General features: G+C 37.0%; 1 protein-coding gene across 1 annotated transcript in view; it reads right to left on the minus strand.

Annotated features, from left to right (window-relative positions):
• Positions 1–3,979: 3,979 nt before the first annotated feature.
• ppfia3 (PTPRF interacting protein alpha 3) overlaps positions 3,980–23,457 on the minus strand; it is a 45,019-nt gene continuing 25,541 nt past the window's right edge. The window contains 14 exon segments of the mRNA XM_028454649.1: positions 3,980–5,051; positions 7,270–7,331; positions 8,687–8,852; positions 10,054–10,122; positions 10,243–10,418; positions 16,691–16,788; positions 17,754–17,929; positions 18,607–18,633; positions 19,108–19,173; positions 20,748–20,948; positions 21,425–21,506; positions 22,304–22,403; positions 22,942–23,096; positions 23,163–23,296. Of these exon segments, the coding sequence (XP_028310450.1) occupies positions 7,279–7,331; positions 8,687–8,852; positions 10,054–10,122; positions 10,243–10,418; positions 16,691–16,788; positions 17,754–17,929; positions 18,607–18,633; positions 19,108–19,173; positions 20,748–20,948; positions 21,425–21,506; positions 22,304–22,403; positions 22,942–23,096; positions 23,163–23,296 (1,503 nt within the window). The 3' untranslated portion in view covers positions 3,980–5,051; positions 7,270–7,278.

Raw genomic sequence — 23,457 nt, forward strand, 5'->3', positions numbered from 1 at the left:
TAAATTCAACTTATTGAGCAATATACAAAGCATGAAAATAACTTTTTATTTTCCTAAAGTATAAAAATGTGATGGTAATGTGACAAAGCTGTTTTAGAATCATTTATCTTTCATGTAGTAGGGGGATTTTTTTTAGTTTTTGCCCAATTAAAACGTAACATTTGTGGCAAAAAAAAAAAAAATTAAAAAGAAAAGAAATCACACAGTTGTGATGATCAGCAGATCCAGCTGGACCTTTTTTTATTTATTTATTTTTTCTCCTTTGACATCATCATTATCATCATTCTTTATTTTCCAGATGATTTTTTCATTTTTATTTATTTTTTCCCCATTTAGTGTCACGATCACTTTAGTCATGGAAATCCGTTGAAACCAACGCACAATTTCTTTTTTTCTTTTTTTTTTTCTCAAAATGTACACATACAGTAAGTAGTGTATTCTGACGTTCTCCGTGTTTCATATTTCACTTTAAAAACTAGTTCAAATGAAGCGGAGAGGGAACGCGCACGGACATTTATCCAATCACACACCTGGAGAAAATAAATAGTCATCGTAAAAAAAGCAAGAAATACAACTGAAGAAAATACACACATTTTACAAATCCATCCCCAGGCTCCTCCCGTAGGCGTATCATACAGATATATATATTATATATATTCATTTTATTTTTAAACGACATATCTTCACTACCAGAAACAAAGGTTTAGGTGGTAGTCGTTTGTTGGACATGCATGGTAAACACAGAGGCTAAAGGTTTTGTTTCCTGGGCTCACTTTCCTTTCTTTCTTCTCGCCATCCGTCGCTGCAGCTCCTCGCTGCTGGCTATGGCTTTGTGTGTGTGCAGTAAAATGACAGACTGCTGTCCATTCTCATATTTCATCTCACGTCTCAGCGAGCTGCTGTTCGGTCTCTCCGTCACTGATCAGGATGACAGTCGAACCAGGGAGAAACCACACGGTTGTCCACTGTCGCATTTTCAAAAAAGAAAAGAAAAACAAACAGGGTCTAGATGGTAGTTTTCACTCTGGGAGAGTTATTGCTTGAAATTTAAAGTTGTTTTTTGAGTATTTGACAACAAAGTGGTCGAATATTAATCTAAACATTTGGAAAATGTTGGTTTTCATCTTCGAATTTGCTCAGGCTTGAGTTTTTGACCCTCAGTGAAGATCCAAAAGGTTTTTTCTACATTCAAACTTATCGTACATGTAATCTGGAAACTGGAGCCTCTTGCACTGAAACACCAGGACCAGCAGGGCCTGAACGTAGGCCTTTCATACTTTGATTTCACTCTTTTGGACCAGAGTCAGACACATTCATGAGATGCTTTTAATGCAACCCAAACCGCCATTAATCAAACTTTATTCTCACTTCTGCACAGTCAGTGCAAAGACCAATGAGTTTAAAACAAGGTAACAGATTACGTAATGTGTACTGGATCACTAACATCTACTCAAATTAACATCTGACAAAGATTTGTGTTTTGTGCTCCTCTAACTTAGATCTAAATATCTATAAAACATTACTTTTACTTTGAAATAAAGGTTTATATTTAAATGGGTGAGCAATGCATATTTTAATCTTCCTTGTCTTTATGAGGGGTTCTCAAACGGTGGTCTGGAGCCCCTAGAAGTCTGCGGATCTTAGACTGGAGGTCCAAACAAGCTAATAGTTAAAAAGTTATTGCATATAGAATATGTGAATTATTGAATAATTGTATATTAGCTTTGAAATCAATACATCAATGGAAAACTTTGTGATTTGTGTGTATTTTTCCTTGGCTTTGACTTCCCTGTGTGTGATATACCAGACCGTGACTGCTTCAGGAATTTGACCCAAAGTAACTTCAGAGACTTTTTTTTTTTCTCCTGCAATTGTTGATCTGTGAGGCCCGACTCCGCCTTATCGCTTTGATCTTCATTATTGGCTCCTGTTAAAAGGAGATTACTCAGATAATCAGCATTTAAAGTGTCAAATAACACATAAATTGGGATCAATGTTCCTTTGATGTGGCTCACTGTCACATTCAGATCAGCCATTGATTCGGTCTTAACCACCAAGTTGGTTTACTCGGATTGATTCTTTCGTTTGTTCAGGTCTGAACGTAGAGCTAAGAAGTGGACCCAAGTCTGCTTGTAGAAAAACGCTGCGTTACAAATTGCATACTAACTACTACTCATATACTATAAGTACAACACACAAAATGAGTATGTTGTGTGTTCCAATTAGATAGTATGGAAAGATTGAGTATGAGCGAAATACCAGGATGTATACTATATGGGGACATTTATAAGTATGCACGATGTGCACACGAGTCATACTCAACCGGCCCATGATGCATTGTGAGTGGGACGTTAAATGGTCCTGGGACCGGCTTCAAACTAAAAATCAAATATCCTTTTTTCAAAATAAAAGCATCTCTTCTTGTTTTCCATGAGTTCTTTTAACTCTTCTGTAATTAGGGCTCTTGTTTTGAAGTTAATCAGAAGTTTTGTCAGTAGCACAATGGCCGATCTCCGAAAATCTCTGAAATGTTTCTCCACGAGTTTTAAGGTTAAAATGAGCACATGTTGATATTCGACTTGGTCACTTTTTCACTTCAAATGTTTTCAGAACTTTCAAAGTAAAGGTGGAGAATCAGAGATAGTTAGCCTCAGTGTGATTCAGGTTTTTGTCGTTGTTGGTTTCAAATGCATCTTGTGAAACTTGGGAGTATACTTGGAACGCTCATCATCCTAATCATACTAGTAGTATACAGTCGACAGTATATACTCAATGAGCGTGTAGTACGTTAGTAGGCAATTTCTAACACAGCCAAAATCTGCAAAACCCAACTGAACGCAAACGAACCCTGGAGCGCTCGAACGCAGAAAGCAACCTAACGCCCCAAAATAAAACCGACAAAAGATGTAAACTTGATTTTTACAGGTGCTTATGGATGTTTGTAGAAGTTTATTTTATGCTCTTTATTACAATCTGACCTCTGTTGCACAAAGTTATAAACTGAGAACCCAAAAAAACGACAGGAATTTACAGCAATTCATCTTCTTTGAGCGATCGTTTTTCAAGCTATTTTACTGTCAGTTAAAACCTTAGTGTGAATGATCATTTATCTACTCCGAACAAAGGCTGCAAGTTTTATTTTGGAGGGACAAAATAAAACAACTCAAGGTCCAAACAGGACATGGAACAAAATATAATTTAGTTAGTACATCTAGCAATGACAGACCAACAACAGACGGAGCCATTAGTAAAGCGTTTCCAGACCAAAACAAAGTCTCACAGTGAACCAAGGTGTTGACCCTCAGAGCAGGTGATTAAGGCCGTCCTTATATCCACTCAGCTACTGATTGGTACAGGTGGAGGAGACGAGCCCGGGTGCTTTCAATCCCTCCTGATTACTGTCACAGGCTGTGTGTGAAATGTTAATGAGTATGTGATACGTTGACTTTAGATAGTATGGAAGGATTGAGTACGTGAGAAGAAATACGCAGACGTATACTATATGAGGACATTTTTTGTCTTTGTTGTTGTTTTGCATTAACACAAAAAACAACAAAGGATTTGTGACTTTTGTCGACGTTTTGTGTATTTTTGAGTCAATATGCATATTTTTGTTGCTGTTTTGTGTAAATTGATTGTTATTTTACGTATTTTTGCTTATATTTTAAGGTTTATTTTGTAGTCATCTTGTGTGTTTTGTGTACTTTTAATTATTTAACTGTCTTTTGTGTATCTTTGTTGTCTTTTTGCATATATTTTGTGTATTTTTGTAGCCATCTTGTGTGTTTTTTTATGTACTTTTCATTATTTAACTGTCCTTTTGTGTATCTTTGCATATATTTGTAGTCATCTTGTGTTTTTTATGTACTTTAACTGTCTTTTGTGTATCTTTGTTGCATTTTTGCATATATTTTGTGTATTTTTGTAGTCACCTTGTGTGTTTCTTTTATGTACTTTTTATTATTTAACTGTCCTTTTGTGTATTTTTCTGTCATTTTGCATATTTGTTTTGTCATTTTGTACAGTTTTATCACATCATTTTGTGTGCTTTTTATGCAGTCACTTTGGGGGCCGTACAAAAATTTTGAATATTGACCAAAGAACAAAGGATTTGTGTGTATTTGTTGCCGTTTTGTGTGAATTGATTGTAATTCTGTGTATTTCTGTTTTTATTTTGTATATTTTTCTGTGTGTTTTCAGAATAATTGTAATTTTCCTTTGGTATCTTTGTTGTCTTTTGTGCATTTTTTCTGTCATTTTGTATGTATTCATAAAGTCATATTTATATTGATTTTTTTGTGTGGTTACTTTGGGGGGCCTTACAAAATTAATCATCTTAACCATAGTAGTAGCCCTTCACATCCTTTTCAATTTCAGTCGCTGAGATGTGTAAAGAAATGCAGAAAAACTGCATTATTTTAACATAGCCGCATTTAAGGGTGCGTTCACACTAGCCTTCTTTAGCTCGCTGTTAACACGCCAGTGATAGGTGGCTATTTTTAGCCTGCCGTGAAGACAGCTGCGAGTTTACGTAAAAAACGATCATAAAAAGACAAAAAAAAGAACTCGTACGCAGACGTGGAGCATTGAGGAAGAGCATGTGTCTTTTTAAATGTAGTATGAATAGACAATAAAGAGCCATGACTTGCTTGTGTAGAGATTTAAGTTAGTGCATCATGATGTTTTCCTCTCTGAATGCAAAGCGAGCCACATCGTCTGGGAGACGTTTAAAAAGCACACGTTAGTGCAGATTTCTGCAGCAGGTCAAATCAAAAAGAAGGCGACACATGGCGACCGATATTGCCAATGGGAAGAAAAGGTAACCTGCAAGTTGCACAAGAAGTGCATCAGACTGAGAGACTGAACAGCAGCTTGTTCTGGTGGGAAAACCCATTCATACATTCCTCGTGTCATTTCCCCTTTTATTCCTTTTTGCTTCTGTTATTGCAGAATGGTCAGACGGGTTTTATTCCAAGTAAAATGGTTATACTCATTGCTTGTTTCCCCTGCGGATGAGCGAGAGCGTCTTCTCAGCCCCAATCATCAGCGCCCTGTGGAGGGAAAATGGCGTGGGATTAATCCAACTCGTGCTAAATCCACCAGCGACCAGTCAAAACCACACATAAACCATCACAACAAGTACATCAAACAAGGAGGTTTACAGGAAAAGATGCGTTGCACATGTGCAAACCATCAAGAAGCTTAGAGAAAAACGCTGATAATAAAACCGTTCCACAGGGAATTAACCTCTTAACATCCAAAACCCTCCTAAAAAACATCTAAAAGATCAGAGCTAGCTTTGCTCTGATGCTGTTCTCCAACCTTTAGCTACAAAGGTTCTCCTCACAGCAACGTTCTCAGGCTTTAATTAAGAGTCTTTTCTTAATCTGCCAGTGAAATAAAAGGTCAGATCAAAGTGAAGGGTTAGCTAGCTAGCTTAGCGTTAGCGACAAACACAGTTACAACTCTGGATGAACAGTAGCTGTGAAGGTTCGGATGACTTTTAGTCGTGATGGAACGCTGTTTAAGATCCCAGCCGGTGTCATGGTCTAAATGGCGACCATCGTAACTGGTGACTAAGTGCAGTTAGCATAGCTAGCTGCTGTGGTAACGGTTCAGAGCGTTTGGCTGCCGTCATTGACACCGTGTTGATTTGACTTGTGTGAAGCTGGTAAAGTGTTACTGTGACACACAGACAGACACATTCATAATGAACAACCATATAATTGATGTAGTGATGCACAATATTATCGGAACGTTAACGGCCGATAACGGCTTTAAAATTAACATAAACCATCGCAAGTACATCAAACAAGGAGGTTTAAAGGAGAAGGTGCGTGGTACACAAACAATCGAGAAGCTTAGAGAAAAAGGCTGATAATAAAACCGTTCCACATGGAATTAACGTCTTAACATCCAAAACCCTCCTAAAAAACATCTAAAAGATCAGAGCTAGCTTAACTCTGATGCTGTTCTACAACCTTAAGCTACAAAGGTTCACAAGAATAAACGTAAAATCTGAATTCTCCTCACAGCAACGTTCTCAGGCCTTAATCAAAAGTCTCGTTTGGGCTGGAAAGTTTGTAAGTCATCACATAGCAGCTAGCTAGCTAGCTTAGCGTCAGCGACAAACACAGTTACAGCTCTGGATGAACAGTAGCTGTCAAGGTTCGACTTTTAGTCGTGATGGAACGCTGTTTAAGATCCCAGCCGGTGTCATGGTCTATGTTGCGACCATTGTGACTAAGGTGTAAGAAAATATGGATTCGTCGATATATCGCGATATTTCACCATGCAATTATTGTATCGATCCAAAAAATGTCAAAATCAATTTTTCCTAGTTGATTGCTCTTTATTTTCATAAAACTTACTCGGGACTTTTACAGATGTATGTTTAAAAGAATTTAAGAACTGAACAGAATCAGAATCTGTTGTAAAAGCAAAAGTTTAACTTTTTAGAAAAATATGAGAGTTTGATAAACAATTGTTTTTGATATTGGTACTTGAATTACAGTTAATTACCATTTACTTGTTCTCGCAAGTTAAAAAAATTTAATAAATTGAATTTCATACCTTTTTGTACTTGTAAAGGGGAAATGAGTAATTATTGATATTGTGATATATCGCAATGCATATTGTATTGTTTAGTACCGAAATATATCGTATCGGGACACGTTTTGCATTGTCAGATTCATGGCAATATACACTTTCAATTGTGACCAATTTCCGTTAGCGTAGCTAGCTGCTGTGGCTATCATCGTTGACACCGTGTTGGTTTGACTTGTGTGAAGCTGGTAAAGTGTACAATATTAATAACCGATATCAGCTTTAAAATTAAGTGACAGATATTCTGCTGACATAATCAACCGATAAAATACCTCATCGCCCGAGGAGAGGCGTGGCTAAGCATCGCCATCTTGTGCGTGTGGAGAACACTGCAGGAGATAAGAGGCACTCAACAATCTTAAAGTACAATTATTCACTGAATTCACTCATTTTAAAATGGTATGTTTTTTTTCCTCATATATAACTGTGACACAAAATGTTTTGATCTTATAAAAATGTTGTTTTTACCGCTCAAATACAAAATCTAAGTTGATAGTAGTCGTTTTAAGTATGATAGGCTGTAAGTATCTTTCTGCAAATCGTTACAATCCCTAATATGAAGCATATGAACTGCATTGGTATGTTCGTTCAGAAGTCTATGTTGAAAGTAAGGGAAATTACAACCAAAGAGGTGTTTTATTGTGGCGGGATGAGTACTCTCACCTCAGCCCATCAACAGGAGTACGTCCTCACTGAGGCGGATTCCCCCCGAGCTCCAGAGCTGGCTGCAGGGAACACAAACACACACCGACTTAATGCTATCTCAACAGCTCCGACATCACAAAGACGTTCCGAAAAAGAAGAAGAATAGGATAACGACGCGTCTGCTCCTTGTTAACGTCGGCTCCATCACTGAGGCCAAATTCCTTTGGAAAACTGAAAGCAGAGTTACATGAAAACAGCCGATAGTTGAGTACAGACGTGTCCAAAAACGGTTCCACCTGTCTTTAAAAAACCAAGTGGCACACACAACTCTGGGAAGAAAAGTCTTGATGTTGTTGCATGGTTTAAATACAGTACATGTCCTAGACCAGTGGTTCTCACCCCCAAAATAAAGGTCCCAGAGAGCGGGGACCCCCACTGTAGCTGAAAGTGGTTGAACACAGACGTGAACATTGAAGAACAGTCATGTGGAGACAGGACCATCTATAAGGGGAATAAAGGGAGATGTTATTGGGTCCATCCATAAAGTCAGTAAAATGATAGTCCATTGTTCTATGAATCTGTGATAAACACATTTATTTATTCATCTGAATATTATCCACTGTTATCCAGGATCATTTACTATTATTTGCTCCATGATATATAGTCATCTTAAAGATGTAAATCCTAGTTTTAGTCACAAATAAAATGGGTTAAAAATGGCCAAAAAACGGTGGAAAAAGTGGTGAAATGAGATTTTTAAAAAAAGTGACAAAAATGTCTTTAAAGTGGAAAAACTGTGTAGAAAAGGCATTGAAATTTATTGAAGAAGCAGCAGAAATGGGAGTAATGTAGCAAAAATGCTTTAAAAGGAGCAAAAATATGGCAAGAAAAAGTGATGAAAAAGTTTAAAATAGTTTGGTGTAGTTGCAGAAAAAGGGTCAAAATAAGCAAAAATGGGCACAAATTGTTCAAAAATTATGTCTCACGACCCCAAATGGGATCCTGGCCCCAAGGTTGAGAACCCCTGCACTGGAGCAGAACCAGTTCTCGACTGGTTGGTTGGCAACCAAAGTGGTTCCTGTGCCTATCAAAAATATGTTGTGCTTTTATTTTGTAGGGAATTTATTAAGTACATACAGTACTTAAGTGTATCCAAAGCAGACATGTTTTAATTGTAAACTTTTGAAGAACATAATTTAAAAAACACTTCTTAAGTGCATGTTTTGTTTGATTTATTAATATTATTATCATTATCTTTACATGTGGATGAATAGGTTTGCGACACAGCTGCACTCGTGTGCGGCGCTGGTGATGTGAGTAATGTCGCACACTCGCCAACACGTCTCCACGACGGCTCTAAACTTGGCTTAAAGGAGCTGCAGAAATGTGAATATGAGAGCGTTGGGGTCAGAGGTCAAGGCGGAGCGGCGCTCACCGTCGCTCTGAACCTTCCTCAGGGTGACGGAGGACGTGGCGATGGCCGAGGCACGGAAGTTAGCAGGCAGCGTCTCTGCAGAGTCGGAGGTCACGCCCCGGAGGTCTTTCTCCCTGAACATCTTCCTCCAAGAGGGCGAGCGGGTGAACGTCTTCGCTCCATCCTGCTGGATGTGGGAAGTGAAACGTCATGGTCTTTTATTGTGAAAGACATTTCCTTGAGAAAATATGTTATGGTTTAATTTATTCAGACAACTTTTTTCAGGACATTTACTTTGAAATGTACTTTGATCTCCTGACATGTTTTGACTGCCAACTGCCAGTCCTCCTCAGAGACTGACAGTTGCCCTTCTTTCTGGGCGTGGCCAACTTGAGAGTTCTCTCAGGCTGGCCACGCCCCCTGTCGCCCGATGGTATCTGGAGAAGAGAGTCCCGAGAGCCTCATCTCATTTTTTTTGTCCTCTAATCTTTTTTCATTTCTTTAAAAAAAAATATATATCTCATTCAACCTTAGTTAATCTAATCTTTTCTCTTTTAGAGTATCTCATCATCTTATCTCATCCTTTCTCATCTCATCTTATCTTATTTTATCTCATTTAATTTTTCTTATCTTGTGTACTCAATTTTTTTTTTTTCTGTTTTTTCTATTTCATTTGACCTCAGCTAATCAAATATTTTCTCTTGTATCTCGTCTCAGATCCATTTATTTTATCTCATTAAATCTCATGTCATCTCATCTGATTTTTGACTTTTTTATCATGTCATTTTCGTATATCGTATCATTTATCTTCTCATTTTATCTCATCTCGTGTTATGATATTTGATCTCATTTTTCTTATCTTATGTCCTTTTCACTTTTTTCCTTTTTTAATTCTATTTTATTTGACTCTAGCTAATCTAATTTTTTCTCTTGTATCTCGTATTATCTCAGATCCATTTATTTTATCTCATTTCATCTTTTCATTTCCTAGCTCATCTCATTTAATCTCATGTCATCTACGGTAATCTGATTTTGTCTAGCGATCAGTAGATGCCTGATGAATTAAACCACAGCATATTATTTGAAGGAGACAAAATTAATTTGCTGGAATTATTCTGGATTATTCAGTAGTCACCATCAGATCTATGATATCCATCCACTGTCAGGTTCTTGGTTGCTCTAAAAATGTGAGTGTTGTCAACATTACAGCAATTCTAATAAATAATATGTGAAAAAGTAATTATTGCAAAATGTGGCGCACATCTTTACATGTTGCACTCTCTTGACAAAAGATGATGCAAATCCAATGAGACAGACTGACTTTCTGTTTAAAGAATGAACAGATTTGACAAGTGTTTGTTTCTTTGGTCAGAATCGGTCGTGCTGACCTCATCAGGTCGTCTCTCGGTTCCCATGGAGATCAGCGAGTTGTACTCCTGCTCCAGGAGCTGTCTGGCCTGCAGGAGGAAAAGCAAATAAAACATTTTTAGATTATTTATAATAAGTAGCAGGGCAGTGATTGGACGTCCGTTAGCAGGTAGCAGTGAATGATGGTTGCCACAGAGGCCGTGTTGTACCTGCGTGTTCTGATTGGGGATCTGCAGCAGCAGAGCGAGGTCGGTGTAGTCGAACGTGTCGTCCAAAGCCAGCAGCGCTCCGTGCACGCCGCTCTCACGAAGGTTATCCACGTAATCCTTCAGACCGATGGTTTGCACCCAACACATCACACGCTCGTTGGACCAGACCATCACATCTGGGAGGAGATTGAGGGAAAGTAAAGAGATTTCATTTTATCATATTTAATTTAATCTCATCTCATCTAGTCTCATTTTACCTAATCTCATTTTATTCAATTTTGTGTCTCATCTCATTCTCATCATATTCTATCTCATCCTATCCTGTCTTATTTGATCTTTTTTCATCTCATTGGATCTTTTCTCATCATATTTGATCTTTTCTCATCCCATTTTATCACCATTTCTGATCTCATCATAGGTTCTCAACTTATCTGGTCATATCTTATCATATCTCATCTCATCTCTTATCATCTCATCGCCTTTTCATTTGATCTCAACTCATCTTATTACATTATATCTAATCTTATCTTACCTTACCTTATGTTATTTAACTTCCTATCTCATCTGATCTCATTCTTTGTGATACTATCTAATCTCATTTTGTCATATCCTTTCTCCTCTTATCATCTCATCCTTTTTTCACCTAATCTCAACTCATCTCATTACATTATATCTCATCTTATGTTACCTGAGCTGATGTTATTTCATCTAATCTCATCACTTCCTATCTCATTTGATCTTATCTCATTTGATCTTATGATCTCTAATTTAATCTAATCTAATCTCATCTAGTCTTGACTTGTCTCGTCTCATATTGTCTCATTTTACCTAATCTCGTTTTATCTGATTGCAACTTACTCAATTTGGTGTCTCATGTCTTTATAATTAATCAAATTTCATCTCATATACTCTCTTCATATTTTATACTGTTTTATTTCATCTTTTTTTTATCTCATTGTATCTAATCATTTTATCTCATTATATATTTTCCCATCTTATCTCATCCCATCTTCTCACCATATCTGATCTCATCATAGGTTCTCAACTTATGTAATCATATCTTATCATATGTCCTCGTCTTTTCATCTTATCTCATCTCAACTCATCTTATTACATTAGATCTAATCTTATATTACCTTATCTTTTGTTATTTAACCTCATCTTGTCACTTTGTATCTCATCTTATCTCATTTTCTCAGATACTATCTAATCTAATCTCATTTTATCATATCTCCGCTTCTCTTTTCATCTTATCACATTATATCTCATCTTATCTCATTCTTTCTGATACTATCTGTCATTTTATCATATCTTTTCTCATCTTATCCAATCTTAAGTGTTTTCTCAAACTTGTATCTTATCTCACCTCTTCTCATCTCATTCTATCTGATATATTTTCTCGTCTCATTCAATCTAATGTGTTTTCTTATTTTTTTTTATCTTACCTCACCTTATCTAATCTCATTAGCCTGGTCAACTTCCTCCTCTCAAACAGGATAGTAGTGTTACATCATTGTTTAAAGACCTCTGTGAAGGTAACATGAGATAATAAATGGCGATAGCTCATTGGAGGGACTTTCTGCCTGATTTATTTGCTGTTCTTGGAAAGCGAATCCTCAGTGAGGCCAAGTTAAACCAAGTGCCAACACTCAACATGTGGTTTGCTTTAATAACTGAACACGTTGACATTCATCTCATCTTTGTCAGATAAACCAGAAACCTTTAGATTATAATTAGCGGTGGTTGCTAGCATGTCCTCGATGATGGAATCTCTCAGCTCCCACCAGAGCGTACATGTTGTTGACAGCCAGGGAATGATATGTTCAACATATCTCTGACACAGTGGTTAGCCATGTTATGTCATGTGATCCGTCCTGGCTTTACATTTCTCTAAACGTTTTCAGGAACATTACAGAAAAGCAAAGTATAGAAGCTATCATTATAAAGACAAAGGCGATGCTAGAAATTTAAGCACAAATTAATAAATCTCTCCTAATTCTTCTTACTGTTAGAAGAGTGAACTAATTAATAAAATCCCTTCAAAATAAAGGCACAAGATCCTTTCTTTCTTTACCCCCCAACATTCTCCTAACCCATTGAGAACATCTCATAGCACCTTATTTTATCTCATGTAATCTCACCTCAACCTGCCAATCTCATCTAAATGAAATTTATTCTGTCTCACCTAAACTCATTTTATATAATCTCATGTATTTCTTATCTCATCTCAGTTTATTTCATGTCATTTTAACCTATCTCATTTAATCTTATGTAATCTAATGTGATTTTGTCACGTAAAATTGTATCTCATTTTCATATTTTCATCATTTCTCATCTCATTTTATCTCATCTAATTTTTCTTATCTCCTTTCCTCTTGTTTATTTTTTACAAAATCTTACAATCTTATTTGTTTTCATCTATTCTCATCATTTCTCTTTAATCTCATTTTATCTCAGGTCCATTTATTTTATCTCATGTAATCTTAGCTAATTCTAGCTCATATCTTTTTATCTCATGTCATCTTTTCTTGTTTTTTTTTATTATTATTAATCTAAGTTGATCTTATCTCATCCTTTCTCATCTCATCCTATTCTATCTCATCACATTTTTATCTTGTCAACTTATTTGATCTAATTTCTATCCTTATTTTTTAGTCTAATCTCATTTTATTTCATTTTAACATTATCCTAGAGGATCTCGCACTGTGCAATAAAATAGTTACAAGTAGAAATCTATCCAACAGTGCTGTGGCTAAATTTAAAGAGGCCATTCCTGCTGCCTTAAACTCAGTGCACCATCCAATAAATAACTATGATATTAATTATAACCCCTCTCAACTGGATCTGCTTGTCGATAGCTCTGCTAGTCTACTAAAATCCACCTTGGACTCAATTGCCCCATTGAGGGAAAAAACTATTAAACGTCAGAGGAAAGCTCCGTGGTTTAGCTCTGAAACTCACACACTCAAACAGACAACCCGTAAATTAGAGAGAATGTGGCGCTCCAATAAAACAGAGGAGTCACGAATACTCTGGCAAGAAAGCCATAGTAAATACATGACAGCCTTACGACATAGTCGATCTACATACTACTCCTCACTAATTGAAGAAAATAAAAATAATCCGAGGTACCTTTTCAGCACTGTAGCCAGGCTAACACAAAGTCAGAGCTCTATTGAGCCCATGATTCCTCTAGCCCTCAGCTGTGAGGACTTTATGACATTTTTTAACGATAAAATTCACAAGATTAGAGATAAAATTAGCCACTCCCTGCCTTCACCTGGGCCTGCTGTACCATTAAATGTAAATAGGCCTAACCTAAACTGTTTCACACATATAGGACTTCAGGAACTTAACTCTATTATTTCATCCTCCAAACCATCGACCTGCCTTTCAGATCCGATCCCAACTAAGCTGTTTAAAGAAGTTGTTCCCCTAGTCTGCCCATCTTTGTTGGAGACAATAAATATATCCCTATCAATAGGCTACGTGCCACAGTCCTTTAAAGTAGCTGTAATCAAACCCCTTCTCAAAAAACCTACTCTTGATTCCAGCACTTTAGCAAACTACAGGCCTATATCTAATCTTCCTTTTATTTCAAAGATTCTTGAGAAAGTTGTGGCAGCTCAGCTCTGTGAATTTCTTCAAAACAACAGCCTGTTCGAGGACTTCCAGTCAGGCTTTAGAGCTCAACACAGCACAGAGACTGCTTTAGTTAAAGTAACTAATGATCTACTCTGGGCTTCAGATGAAGGACGACTCTCAGTGCTGGTTTTATTAGATCTTAGTGCAGCTTTTGACACTATAGATCACTATATTCTACTAGAGAGATTAGAGAAATTACTTGGAATCACAGGGACTGCCCTAAACTGGTTTAAGTCCTACCTATCTGATAGGTACCAGTTTGTACACGTGAATAATAAGTCTTCTGTGTACACTAAAGTAAGCTACGGGGTTCCTCAGGGCTCTGTGCTAGGTCCAATCCTCTTCTGTATCTATATGATCCCCCTTGGTAATGTTATGAGAAAATACTCTGTTAACTTCCACTGCTATGCTGATGATACCCAACTGTATGTATCAATGAAGCCAGGTGAGACAAATCAGCTATCTAAACTTGAGGCCTGTCTAAAGGACATTAGGGCCTGGATGGACCAAAATTTTCTTCTTCTCAACTCAGACAAGACTGAGGTCATTGTACTGGGCCCGCGACACCTTAGAGAAACCTATGCTAGCCTAACTGCCCTAGATGGCATTACTCTGGCACAAAGCACAACTGTTAGAAACCTTGGGGTTCTATTTGATCAGGACTTATCCTTCAACTCTCACATAAAACAAACTTCAAGAACTGCCTTCTTTCATCTCCGTAACATTGCTAAAATCAGATCTATCCTGTCTCAGGGCGACGCCGAAAAACTAGTCCATGCTTTTGTTACCTCTAGACTGGATTATTGTAATTCTCTTTTAGCAGGCTGCCCGAGCAAGTCGCTTAAGACACTTCAGCTGGTTCAAAATGCTGCAGCACGTGTACTGACTAAAACTAGGAGAAGAGATCACATTACTCCTGTATTAGCCTCTCTGCATTGGCTTCCCATAAAATATAGAATAGAATTCAAGATTCTTCTTCTCACTTATAAAGCCCTAAATGGACAGGCACCAGTCTATCTCAAGGAGCTTCTAGTGCCATACAATCCCCCCAGAACACTACGCTCTCAAAATGCTGGACTACTCGTTGTTCCATTCATCTCTAAAAGTAGTATAGGAGGAAGAGCTTTCAGTTATCAGGCCCCACTTCTCTGGAACCATCTACCAACCACGGTTCGGGGGGCAGACACCCTCTCTACCTTTAAGGTTAGGCTCAAAACATTCCTCTTTGATAAAGCTTTTAGGAACCAGCTCATAGCTCATAATTAAGATGCAATAGGCATAGACTGCCGGGGGGGGGGGTCTGGCATGCTCGGTTGGAGAGAGGTTGGAGAGGGCGTTAAGAGAGAGGTCATTTAGGTTAGAGAGGGACCGGAGAGGGTCCCATTCCTCTTTCAAACACTCCCTCTATGTCTGCTTACTCCCTTGTGTGTTTGCTCCTGTACTCCTTCTGGCTTTTGTCTTGCAGGTCCGTGGGATCCTCAGTGTGGAGTTACAGAGACTCAGCGGCTCTGTCTCCACCCTTTTCTCTGCACACACCCAACACAGCATAACGTGGATGGCTGTTCATCATAGGAATGGGATCCACACAAGGTTCCTGCTGCTTAACAGAAGGTTTTCCTTGCCGCCATGATGAATTCATGTTGGGTGTGGGATACATATGTATGTGTATATACGTATATATGCATATGTGTGTATCCATAAAATGAAGAGTCCGTCCTTAAGACTGCTCTACTGTAAAGTGTCTTGAGATACCATTGGTTATGATTTGGCGCTATACAAATAAAGATTGATTGATTGATTGATTGATTTAATCTTAGCTTTTCATAACTCATCTCATTTAATCTCATGTCATCTAATCTGATTTTGTCTAATATAATCTTCTTTTTTGTCATCTTATCTCATCATTTCTCATCTCATTGTATCATATTTGATCTCATATCTCTTATTCTCATAACTTTTTTCGTATTACTATTTTAATTCTATTTTATTCAACTTTAACTAATCTAATTGTTTCTCTTTTATCTCATTTAGTTTTAGCTTCTCCTATCTCATCTCTTTTTATCTCATGTCATCTTTTCTTATTCATGTTTTTATGTAATTTGATCTTTTTTCATCCTTTCTCATCTCATCTTATCCTATTATCTCATCACATTTTTATCTTGTCAATTTATCTCATCTAATTTCTATCATTTTTTTTTAAATTTCATTTAATCTTAGCTTTTCATGTCTCATCTCCTTTAATATCATGTCATCTAATCTGATTTGGTCTCTTGAAATCTCATTTTTATATTCTCATCATTTCTTATCTCATTTTATCTCATCATCTCATCATGTAATTTTTGTTATTTCAATTTTTTTTTTAAATCTAATTTGATCTTATCTCATCCTTTCTTGTCTCATCTTATCCTATTCTTTCAGCACAATTTTATCTTGTCAACTTATCTCATGTAATTTCTATCTTTATCTTTAATTTATATTACTCTATTTTATTTAATCTCATCACATCATGTAACATGTATTTCATATATTCAAATGATTATCAGCATTCTAATAATCCCTGTTTTATTTGGGTGTAAATTTAAAACCTGACCTGAGGGGCAGTAATGTCCCCCCCCAGCATTACTCACGACCAGTAAAACACGTGTCACGACAACACAGGAATAGCTTAATAGCTTTTCTCTTTAAACTGAGGCCTTAAAGCAGGCGACGGCCTGGATTCGTGGGATTAATGAATGAATGTGAGGCGGTCACAGAGTTTCTCTGAGGTGTGAAAGGGCAGCGAGAAGAAGAGGAGGGAGGTCACCTTTGTTCTGGTGAACGCTCTCCTCCCTGCGCTGCTCCAGCTCCTTTCTGTCATAATTCAGGCGCTTCAGGCACATGATGCCATAATGCATGCTGACCCTGCAGGGAGTCAAAGAGCACAGGGCGTGTTAACACACACACACACACACACACTGGAAGAGTGAGAGAAATCCTGCACCTCTGACCCCCAAAGTCTTAAAAACATGAAGGTAAAAGCAGAGCCTGGAGACACACACCTGAGCAGTCAGTATATGCAGTGCTGTCATTTTTCACACACGCACACGTGCACACACGCACGCATTCACGTGCCAAAAAAAAAAAAAAAAAAAAAAAAAAGCAAAAAATTAAATGAGAATAAATAATCTGATGTTCAGATATTTACCAAAATGAAATGAAATTGAATTAAAGCTAACATGGTAATGGTAAAGTAAGGCAATTATTATCTTTAAATTAAATTACTTTACAACTAGTAGAATAAGAGCTGAAAAAGATACATGTAGAACAAATATTAGAACGATTAATGTAAAATGTTTTACGCTAAAAATAAGTTTTAAAAAAAAAACACGATATATTTATTCAGAATAAATAAAGCTGAAGTTTAAATATTTCAATTTAATTTAATTTAATTTAATTAAAGCTGACATGGTAATGGTAATGTATGGCAATTATTTGCTTTAAATGAAATGACTTTAGAACTAGTAGAACAAGAGGATAGAACAAATATTAGAATGATTTATTAATTTTTTTTATTAGTTTTAACATTTTACCTGTGACACACTCAGACAGAAAAATACATATAATATAGTACTTAGTTTATCCTAAACATAAGTAGACCTAGATAAACAAACATATTAGAACAATTGTATTTAAATGTTTTGCCCTAAAATTAAGTCAAAAACTTTGAAGTTAAAGTAAACAAAAAATAAATAAAAATCTAAAATGATCCCAGGTCTCATCATACAGTACATCTCCCTAGCAACGTTCTCATGCTTTCATTAGTGTTTTAGGTAATAGTGACTCAACCTTTGTGTGATTTCACTTTCATTGTCTGTGTGAGACTTTACCTGTGGAAGCTGTCCACCATCTTAAGCTGACCTCGCAGCTCCTTCTTGGTCAGGTGGTCCAGCATGCGGGCGTCCACCAGGGACTCCATGAAGTAGGAGCGGTACTGTGGAAGGCCCAGGCTGGGCAGCCAATCGTTGCCCACCCACTCATGATTCATGTCGCCGTATGCCAGAATCTGCAGGGAGAAAACCAGCCGGTATCATATTCATCAAAACAATGAAAACAAACTAACAAAAAGCCTTATACAGCACCAAAAGCTTAAAAACTAAAAAGAATAATAATAAAAAACACAGGTTTTTACATTACAAGGATTTTTTCCACAAACACATTAAAAATAGATGTGTCGTTTCCTTCCTGTGTCTGTGTTGGGTTAGTTTGGCGGCCCCTGGCCTACCTGTGAGTAAGTGCATACTAGTCATACTCAACCGCCCCATGATGCATTGTGAGCGAAATGTAAAATGGTCTTAACGTAAAGGGTTCAATAAAATAACATAAGATGTGCAATCACATATTTTAAAACTGTAAAAATAAAGTTGTTTGAGTAGAAAGAAATGTTTTTATTCTATTCTATTATATCTATTAAATCTATTCCATTTTTCATGCTCAATTACCCCTGCGCCCCCCAGCCATGACATCACACCCCCTTAGGGAATGTGCCCCCAGTTTGGGAATCACTGTGTAAGGATGTGTCATGAAAATGTCAATTGTGACCAAAAAAAAGCTAGTTAGAGGGAAAATGTCAGTTACGACCTTAAATGTCTGTTAGGACAAATGTTTAAGTGAGATAAAGATGTTTGTTGTGTACTGTTGTGTGCTTGTGTGTGTGTGTGTGTGTGTGTGTTTGATCCTTACCTGATCCCAGCTGAACTCCTTCAGCTCCTGCGGCGCCGAGACGGGAGGAGAGGCCGAGAGAGAAAGAGCGAGAGCCAGAGAGAGTGATGGAGGGGAGGAAAGATGGATGGATGATGGATGATGGAGGGAAAGCAAAGGATGAGGAAGCAGAGGATGGAGGAGCCGCAGGAGGAGAAGAAGAGGAACAGCGTGTTAGTGAACGGGTTATTAGTCGGAAGCAGTTCACAGTGAAACCACCGGGAGAGAAGAAGAAGAAGAAGATGCACAACACTATGATCTGTGACGGACACAGAGAGGAGAACCAAAAGAAACACAGAGAGAGGAGGAAGAGGAAGAGGAAGAGGAAGAGGAAGAGGAAGAGGAGGAGGAGGAGGAAGGGGAGAAACTCATCAACATGATTCAGACTGGACAGATGTTCAAAAACGCTCCAAACTGAGAAAAATAATCATGGTTATAAAAAAAAGAGGGGTTTAAACAGAGACGGGAACAATGAGGACGAACCGGGGGTTTGATGGCTGCGTTCAAGGACTCCATCTCAGCGTGGGTCATCCACACGTTACTGGTGGACTGCACAAAAAAAAGAGATAAAAAAAACATTGTAAATCACTCCTCACGTACATCTGAGGATGCATAAAAATCAGGCCAAACACAACAACAGAGAATGTAGGAGTGATTATCTCCTTCTAATGTGCGTACAGACGTGGCATAAACGCATTGATGTGGCAGTTGTTGTTACATCATCTGATTATAATTCCCACTGAGGCCAAGCACAGCACTGGGAAAGCCAAAACAAACCAAAAGCAGACAGGAGAGAAGATTGCAGCTCATCCCAGACATTTCCCTGAACTCAGAGTGTGCAATATTTTTCTACTGTAACATTAAATATTAGAACTATTGGCTTCTTTCTTTCTTTCTCACTACGGACTTTATATTTTGTGATGCGCGCCGAGATGACTTTGTTGTAATTTGCGCTATATAAATAAAGTTGAGTTGACAACTGCAGCTGAAAACAATGAATGAATGAAAACAATGAAACTAAACTTAAACAAATATAATGTAACGTAACATATTAACATAACATAGCATAATGTGAGTAATGCAAAGTAAAATTTTAACTTTAACGTTCACACAATGCAGCGTAACATAATGTAATGTAACAAAAGATAATGTAACACAATTCAACGTTAACATTATGTAACGTAACACTATGTAAGGTTACACAATGTAAAGAAACACAATGTAACATAACATTATGTGATGTAATATGTAATATAACAATGTAACGTAACATTATGTGATGCAGCATAGTGTAACGTAACATAATGTAAGGTTACACAAATTAACGTAACACAATGTAATGTAACATAATGTAACGTAACACAATGTAATGTAACATTATGTGATGTAACAGCGTAATGTAACATAATGTAATATTACACAATGTAATGTAACAATATGTAATGTAACATAATGTGACGTAGTAAAGTAATGTAAAGCAATGTGAAGTAACCTACACATAACAGACACAACAAAATATAACGTAACATAATGCAACATAAAGTAACGTAACAAAGTAACATAATGTAAAATAAATTTAAAAACCATGAATAAAATCAAACAGAACTAAATAAATATGAAAAGGAGAATAAAAAATGTTTACTTTTATTACGACGCGTCCTAAAAGAACAAACATTAAATAATATTAAATCTCTTTCCTGTGCCTCATAACAACATAATCACTTTTAACCTGTGCAGATGATTTAGAGAGTGTTTGTGAGTTCAGTGTTTGCTTGTATTTTGCCTTTATTATAACAAAATAAAAAAATAAATGTAATTCTTCCACATTGATGTTGTGTATCTCATTCCCACTTGTTCCTCTTTTTCCAACTTGTGACTTGTTTGTTCCCAGCGAGGTCTGATAAAGCTAAAGCTAAACTTATCTCCAAACCAAAGCCTCTTGGCTCCACGTGAACCTCACACAGTCTCTCTCTCACATATGAAGGTGTTTAAGGTCTTAGCGTTCTCCAATTAAAGTCTTCCTCCCATGTGTGACAGCTGCGTGATGTGTGGGATTCTAAAATACGGCCCAGGACCAGCGCTGTGCACACATGTTGGATGTGTGTGTGTTCAGTGAAGCTCACAGAGCGAGTGCTGGCTGGAGCCGATGGACTGGTGAGGGAAACCATCTCCTGAATGGCCAGTCTGAGTTTGAGGCGGTGCAGAGGATTACTGATGCCGATCTCTCTCTGGATCTCAGTGTCAGAAAGGTTGGCCATGATGGCGCCGCTCTTCACGTTGGCACGGCAGGCAGCAACGTACCAGGCCGGCATCCCTACCCAAAGCTGTGGAGGAGAGAGGGATGACAAAACTTTTATCATGTAAATGGATTTAGCTCAAATATTGTCCACTAAAATCCACTAAAATAGAATAATAGAACAAAAAGACCAGCCATTAATGTTTTGAATATTTGTTACCAAAAAGATTGAAAACAATGAATGAATGGAAACAACTTAACTTAAACTAACAATCTAATGTAACATATTTACATAACATAACATAGCATAATGTGAATAAAGTAAAGTAAAGTAACATAATATAACATAACACAATGTAACGAAACACAATTTAACGTAGCATATTGTAACTTTAGAATCATAAAAATACACAAAACGACGAAAAAACATACAGTTACAGAAAAGGAAAACAAAAATACACAAAACGACTACAAAAATATCTTCACAAACATAAAAATACACAAAACAACTCTAAAAAAATACTTGAAACCTAACATCCCATAATAAAACAGGGCGTCTCGTACCTCAAGCCAGGAAACCACAGTAGGCCCGTCCCACGATGCAAAGGGAAGTCCTTGGCGACATGCTTCTTCCAGGAGTTCATGTCTGGTCGGAAAAGAGACATTAATCAAGAATGACCAAAACAGCAGAAATATGAATAAATGATTCACAGGCACAGAAGAGAGGATTTAGACAAATATCACACAACACAAACAAACAGCTGCCTCAGGGCAGACATGGGCTATTTCTGTGTGGCCCTCAACATTAAAATACACAAAATCATTCCTAAAACACACAAAATGGCCAAAAACATACAAAAAGATAACCGAGATACACAAAAATAACTTTAGAAATATGGAGAAATAAACAAAACGACCCTTAAAAACATACAGTTGCTGAAAAGGAAAACAAAAATCCACAAAACGACAACAAAAACATAAAAAATACATATCGAATGATAACCGAAATACACAAAAATACAGAACTACAGAAAAGGAAAACAAAAATACACCAAACGACTACAAAAATATCTGTAAAATATACAAAATGACATTGAAAACACACAAAACAGCAGCAAATATACACAAAATTTCTCTCAAAACAACTACAAAAACACACAAAAAAACTGATAAACATAGAAAAAGATAATAGAAATACACAAAAATAACTTCAGAGACATGAAAATACACAAAATGACCCTAAAAAAACATATAGTCACAGAAAAAACACACTAAACAACTACAAAAATATTTGGAAAATATACAAAACGACAATGAAAATACACAAAATGCTTTCAAAGAACAAACAAAATTACAGAAAATCACACAAAACTATTTCTCTTTATAGAAATGTCAGGTTGCACAGGATTAAGCGTGAACAATAATTCCGGATAATTCTCTAACTTCTTCTTGCTGCGTCGGTCTTTATCAGCTGGACCCAGAGTTCCTGTTTTATTTATGGTCATGGCGTCTCCAGAGGCCACGTCCTCAGACGGTGTCGATGCTGAAATACACAGTACACGTTCTAATTAAACACATGCTTTTAAAATGTACCGTAATGGATGATTGGTTTACAATTTGTGTCATTTTGGGATCTAACTTTTCTATTTATCTCACCTGTGTGAAATGTGCGGCAGAAAAATGTCCCTTTCCTATGAGCTCATGCATTTGTTCTGATTTTCCTTTTATTAAAGTGAATAGATTAGATGAAAAGTGTCACAAAATATGTCTAGGGTAAGTTGTAAAAGTCAAAATTAGAGAAGATCATTACAAATAAATAAATAAATAAATAAATAAATAAATAAATAAATAAATAAATAAATAAATAAATAAATAAATAAAACAAAACAAGATGAAATAAAATAAAATAGAATGAAATAAAGGAAAATAAAAGAAAATAAAACAAAACATAAATAAAAGAAAAGAAAAGTAAAGAAAGAGTAAAGAAGACCAAAAAGACAGATTATCGCATCAGTTGAATAAACAGTTCCCCTGCAGAAAATAAAACAGAGAAGAACTAAAATACTGTTCCATCTGTTTACCAAGAGAAGCAGATCCTTCACGCCCGGGCTGGCCCAGCCTTCCTTTCTCCTTCTTCCCAAACAAGCGACCGATGGAAGACTTGATGCTTTTCTTCTTGCTGGATTTGTGCAGAGAATCCTGGCTGCTGTTGGAGCTGCTGCCGTCTGCAGAGAGGCTGGAAAGGACGAACCATAAGAGACTTTAGGAGAGAGAACTTTACTCTAGACTCCTAACGCTTTACCTGCGGAACTCCCGAGGGTCGTCGAGCATCGCCCCCGGATGGGTGAGGGTCATCCTGTCCAACCGCAGAGCACGGGGGGTGGGAGGGGGCGTGGAGTCCAGCAGAGCCAGGGAACGATCGTCGTCCTTGTTGTTCTGAGATACAGAAAAGAAATGTTTTTAGGATCTTAAGTCGATTCATGTGTTTCTGAAGCTCTGCATAACACACCTTATCATTTATTCTCTCATTTTTTCGCAAACTTTCAACTTTTTTCTCAAAACTCCAACTTTATTTGATACATTTCAACTTTATTCTC

The sequence above is a fragment of the Gouania willdenowi genome, chromosome 8, assembly GCF_900634775.1.
Source record: "Gouania willdenowi chromosome 8, fGouWil2.1, whole genome shotgun sequence".
NCBI classification, from domain to species: Eukaryota; Metazoa; Chordata; class Actinopteri; order Blenniiformes; family Gobiesocidae; genus Gouania; species Gouania willdenowi.